The sequence below is a fragment of the Humulus lupulus genome, chromosome 6 (assembly GCF_963169125.1).
Source record: "Humulus lupulus chromosome 6, drHumLupu1.1, whole genome shotgun sequence".
Lineage (NCBI taxonomy): Eukaryota > Viridiplantae > Streptophyta > Magnoliopsida > Rosales > Cannabaceae > Humulus > Humulus lupulus.
Genome location: NC_084798.1, coordinates 13291846 through 13297983, shown reverse-complemented (window position 1 = coordinate 13297983; position 6138 = coordinate 13291846). Strand labels below are relative to the sequence as shown.

Genomic DNA, 6138 nt, shown 5'->3' with positions numbered 1-6138 from the left:
TATTGGTTAATGAGGAAATTTTAATAGAATTTCTTTTATTCCACTTTTAAAAAAAAAAAATCATACTTCTGTGGTCCTATACCTATTTTGTTTTTCCAAATTACATATTGACAAGTTTGTCTAGATGTAATATATGTGTGAATAGAAATTAAATTAATTATTGCCTCCTGCTTTGTTGGGCGGCTAAAGCACGTGTTGGTTTCTCAGTGTATAAAACGAAGAGGATTTACATTTAGTGTAAAATTGTACTGGTATTGCTTTAACTTCAACACGTGCTATCATAACTTGACACATTGCACAGTTATCTCTAAAGAGCCATACGCTATCTAACATTATTAATGCTGTCGAGTCAATTGGATTTTTATTTTTCTAATCGAGTTGACTTATATTATTTAGTCTTTGCAATATATATAAATAATATAAACATTTTTTTTCTTTTGAACTTTGTAAAATTTCAAGGGCCAATAATGACAAAGAAACATGATCATCATTCAAATATAATTTACTCGTTATAACTAACAAAGCTCTATGTAAGTGTTATATATATTCCAAGTAACAAAGGTGAGGAAAAGGGTGAGAATGAGAATGATTGTGTTCAGTAGTAAGAGAAAAAAGTAACATACAAATGACAGTTCATTTTCCTTTAAAAAAAAATTGTTTAGGAAAGTCATGATTCCATATATGACTTTTAGGTAATATGAAGCTTAGAACTTGATCATATAGAAAGAAACACAATTAATAAACCTTTTCAATTATTGTTATAGAATATTATACTTTTCTCCTTTTTCTAAACACAGACTATAAACCATTACATATATCTAAGAGATCTTGGAAACAATCAGTTGAAAAATTATTTGTGAGCGATTGCTCATCAAGCGAAATATTAGCACTATCAACTCCATCCTTTGCATGGCCATAATAATTATAATTGATTGTCATGGTAGTATCCACGAGAAAATTATCTTGAGCCTGAAGAGTATTAGTAGTGGTACTAATAGGGTCGTCAAAATGAAGTATTTCCAGGCCTTGTTGGCACTCTACTTCCTCCAAAAGATCTTCAACATTATAAGTAGCAATATTGTCATCAACACTTGGTGTGCAACTAAAATCGGGAGAAGAGTAGCACTCCATAATACTATGTTCAACCTTATCTCCACCACCAATGCAGCCGCCGTTCCCGATGATTCTACCGAGATTTATCTGAGCGAGTTTAGAAGCAACCTTGTTGAGTAGTGCCCTGGAAGCTGAGGCTTTAGAACTTGTTGTTCTAGATTCTTTTTGATGATCATCACAAGCCTTTGTAGTAGTACTAATAATACTAGTATCAATAGTACCTTTCTCAATTTGTAACGAATTTGACAACAAAATTTCAGTGTCTAAGGAGGTACTTGTGCTGGGTAAACATTGTGAAGTAGTAGTAATTGGGGCCATGAGATTTTGGGGCACTTTGTTGAGTACATAATCAGCAGAAGAAGATGGTGACGATGATGATGCCTCTTTGGTCACATTGTGGTAAGTACTAGTGCCGGAAAGAGTGTCACTATTAGCCGTACTTGTGGTGTTTTCTTTAGAGTTGACCGAATTAATAATAATAATTCCATCTGGATTATTATTATTATCATCATCATCATTTTTATGTTGGACTGGAGAATCCTTGCTAATGACTTCAGTTTTTCCTCTTCTTTTCAACCGTGTGTTCCAATAATTTTTTACTTCGTTATCGGTTCGTCTATACAAATGTCTTGATATGATGGACCACCTGGCCGAGAAATCAATAGATAATAAAATACAATAAAAAAAATTAACAAAAAATATTGAAATACTTTAATATAATAATTAAATAATTAGAATATATTACATTTGATTAATGTTCGTTCATTTCTAATGCAATTACTTTTTTATTTTTATTTTTTGAAATCAATGCAATTACTTATTGAATAAGCGAAGAAGACAAGCTGTCATATATTATTATATATATATATATAAGAGTGGATCGATCTATTTATTTATAGCTTCATATACTATGATATATATATATATATATACGTGTGTGTACCTGTTGCCAAGAATTGCATGGAGTCGAATAATGGTCTGTTCTTCCTCAGGGGTGAATTCTCCTCTCTTAATACCTGGCCTCAGATAATTAGCCCATCTCAGTCTACAGCTCTTGCCACATCTCGAAAGACCTTTTCATGTAGGAAGGAACCATTTAACCCAAAAATTAACCCTCACTGTAATAAATATATACGTATTTTAATTATTATTATTATTATTATTATTCATAGATGAATAAAGGAATATTGAATAAATATATATGTATACCAGCTTTCTGGGGCAAGTGACGCCAGCCACCTTCGCCGTGTTGTTTGATGTAAGAGAGGAGTATCTGATCTTCTTCGGCAGTCCAACCACCTTTCCGAAGTCCTTTCTGGTCACAGCATGGAGTCCTGCCCATCTCAAAACTATTATTAGACTTTTTTTTTCCACAGGATATAGCGTCCTGGGAAAGGCACTGAACCACTGTAAGTGCTACTGCTTTGCTTTGAAAATACATAGGGGGATCTTTCCACTATATTTATTATATTATATACACAAGTGATAATCTTAGGGCCGTTCACGGGGCATCGTGGCCACACGACTTTATGACATGTCTCCCGACGAATCAATGTCACTTTATTTTTTCTCATAGTCTGTAAAACTAATATAATTTTGATACTTCTTTTAATTTTAACATCTCATAAATAAAAATTAAATGAAAATTAAATGAGATATTAATATTATATTTATTAGACACATTATAAAATACAGTAATCTATCAGGAAATCTTGATTCCCCCAATAACACGGTAAACAATTTCAATTTTTAATTTAAAAAATTACACATACAAATGTAAATTTAAAATGAAAATTACAAAATTTTACAAAAATACAACAGTTACGGTTTGTTATAGTTTTATATTTAATATGTAAATATAGTTTACAAAATTAGAATATATTGTAACAAACTTATAAACTTTAGTTACAAATTTGGAAACTTCTCTTACTAAAAAGCTTGTATTGTTAAAAAAAAAATCTTCTGCATTTATGATTATATCCTTCTATATTTTTGTAATTTTTTTTTAAATTCCGTAATTTTAGTATTTTTTTTATCAAGTCTTAGGCAGTTTTATAAATTTCCCATTGTAATACATAAAACACTCAATGTTTGGCGTGAAGCAAGCAACACCATATGCTGTAAATAAGAAAGCCTTATCCCATTATTCAACCCATTTTTTCAAAGACAAAAGTATCATTATCACTATGATACACTGTCCCATCGAGTTAAATTGTTATTCCTAATTATGCTTTCATGCTCTGTCAATTTGTATGTGTATAGGGTCTATTATCATTACTATTATTGTTGTGATTATATTTGGTGTCAATTTTATACGGTTAAAAAGATACAACATACTTAATATAATATAGCGTGGTTTTATACTTAGCTAAGAACATTTTTAATAGAGTGTCAAATTAGTGATGCATTACTAAAATATATCTCATTTTATAAAAATCTTCCTTCAATGTTGTGCTAAATATTGTGCCAAATTTAACACATACTAAAAATTAAGTCAAATTTGGCACACAATATAGCACGGTGCATATTTTGTATCACCATAAATATTACACTTTTTTATTTACTTTTATACCATTTTTATTATTTTGGTATTATTTTGATCTATTTTCATTAAATATTATATTTTTTAACTTATTATTTTATTATTATTATCTTATACTATCAACAATAAAATATAAAGAAAAATGATTACTTTTTGTATATTTTCAATAAATATCAAATTAGCATTAATGAAATATTAAATTTTACAACACTTTTTACAATTGTCCATTGAAGCATAATGCTAAAAATTGTGCTAAATACATAATATATTGACTTTTTGTATCAAATATAGCACATTATTTACATCTCCAATTGGAGATGGTCTAACACAATGGCTAACTAATACATTCATATTATTGGGAAAGTTGAAAAGGGTGGTGTTAGAATGTGGAAAGTGGTCTAGAAGTAGAATGGGGTGCATGGTAAGAAGCATGAGGCTTCATCTCAAAACCAATTGGTTATGAGTGGAGTAACTCATACTCTAATAAATGGTATGATGATCACACATACTTTCCATGTAGGATTCTAATTTCTAACATCCCCCTCAAGATGGTGACTATTTTTTATCACCAATATTGGACGGTTCGATCACAAGTGGCTCTTTGACTCTTTTTGGCTCACTATTCTCGAATCATAAGTGGCTCTTTTGGCTTTTTTTTTTTTTTTGGACCGGTTTTGGATTTGGATCGGATACATACTCGTTAGAGTTTTCTTTGGCTCTTGATACCATATTAGAATGTGGAAAGTGGTCTAGAAGTAGAATGAGATGCATGGTAAGAAGCATGAGGTTCCATCTCAAAACCAATTGGTGATGAATGGAGTAACTCATGCTCTTATAAATGGTATATATGATGATCTCACACACTTTCCATGTGAGATTCTATTCTCTAAAAGGTGGTTTGATAGTTTGGAAACTTACATTTATGTGTTTAGTTGTGCATAGAAATATGTCAATTTTATATATTTTCATAAAATTAAAATAAAGTAAGTCATTAATTAAAAAACTATTTATTTAAGATTTTTTTATTTTTTAAAATATAATAATAATTTTGGAGTGTTTCACATTCTTGGGCATCTGAAAACCACATGAACAGGTGGGTTTCACTTGAATCTAAAATAAGGAAAAGTTAAACCCTCTTCGAGTTCAGTTTCCTGGGTTGGAAAAATTCAAACCCAGTACCAAATATGGGAAAGTGTTCAGGTTCTCAATCCTGTCTCCAGATTCTTGTATACCAAACAACCCCAGTGATTGAAATTCATGGACATGCTGTATTTTTTTATAAAATAGACGATGACTTATTTAAAAGAAAAAAACATATTTTATTGATTATATCCGATGAAAATTATTTTAAGGAGTGTATTGAAATAGTTCTCAGATAATTTATATAAGTTCTAATATATTATACAAATTATAATCATAAAAAAATTGAGATAATTAAATATATATATATATATATGATAATGTAAAAGTTATATAATGTTCTTTTTAATTGAAGGAAAGTATATTTTGGTATTTTGAAAATATCTTTTAAGAAATAATATTGTACAAATAATATTATTTGTAATAAACTAAGAAAATCATACATTTCAAAAGTCAAAGCTTTTACAATAATTATAGTATTAGTGCTATAAAAGGGATATTTGCGGCAAAAGCACTTAAATTATTGTGTTTGTAGCATTTAAGTACCTAAGTTATTTTTTTGGCGGTGAAAGTATTTTCTGTCTATGTTTTGGTGCAGTATATAGTGCAGCTGTTTATTTCGCCGTTAAGTTCATCTATATGTTGTGAAATTTACTTATAAGTTGAGTACTTTTGCTGCAAACATATCTTACATTAGGTACTTTCGCCGCAAATATCCCTTTAATTTGGTACTTTCGCCACAAATATCCATTTAATTGGATACTTTCTCTGCAAATATCCATTTAATTGGGTACTTTCGCCTATGTGTCACAATCGAACACTTTTCAATAAATATCAAATTAGCATTAATGAAATATTAAATTTTACAATAGTTTTTAAAAAAAATTGTAGGTTTTGAAATCATTTCTATCTTCTGCTGATTTTATTCTTCTCATTTTTCTTTTGTTTGTCGTATTTATGGGTTTTCTCAATATATTTTTTTAGAAATTGTTAGTAAGTATCAATTGTACTTTTTGTTTTTCTTAATATTTTTTTATTGAAATTGTTATTTCTTCTCTGTCGTTGTCGGTACTGGTGGGTTAGACTTAGTTAGGACTGAGTTTGAGAATCAGTTTTGCATTTTTTTTGGTGCATTTTGAGATAACCATTTGTCTACGGGCTGTCAATTTCTAAGTACATTTCAATTAGGATTTTTATAACTATTTCACACCTTGAAATTTTTAGGTTTTAAAGTTAAGAATTCATTTTCTTATTAATTTTTGATATAATGAATTTATTCAGTTTGTTTAGGGGCATAGTGTTTCTGAGTTTGGCAATGATTTTGTATTGATGTAGTTATAATG

General features: G+C 29.3%; 1 protein-coding gene across 1 annotated transcript; it reads right to left on the bottom strand.

The window, feature by feature from the left end:
- Window positions 1-720: 720 nt before the first annotated feature.
- On the bottom strand, window positions 721-2572 carry LOC133781692 (transcription factor MYB41-like). Its single transcript, XM_062220758.1, has 3 exons — window positions 2323-2572; window positions 2057-2186; window positions 721-1759 (listed from the first exon to the last, which is right to left on the bottom strand). Exons 1-3 carry the CDS (start codon window positions 2552-2554, stop codon window positions 799-801), a joined length of 1323 nt encoding a protein of 440 aa, XP_062076742.1. The 5' UTR covers window positions 2555-2572; the 3' UTR covers window positions 721-798.
- Between the last annotated feature and the right edge of the window lie 3566 nt (window positions 2573-6138).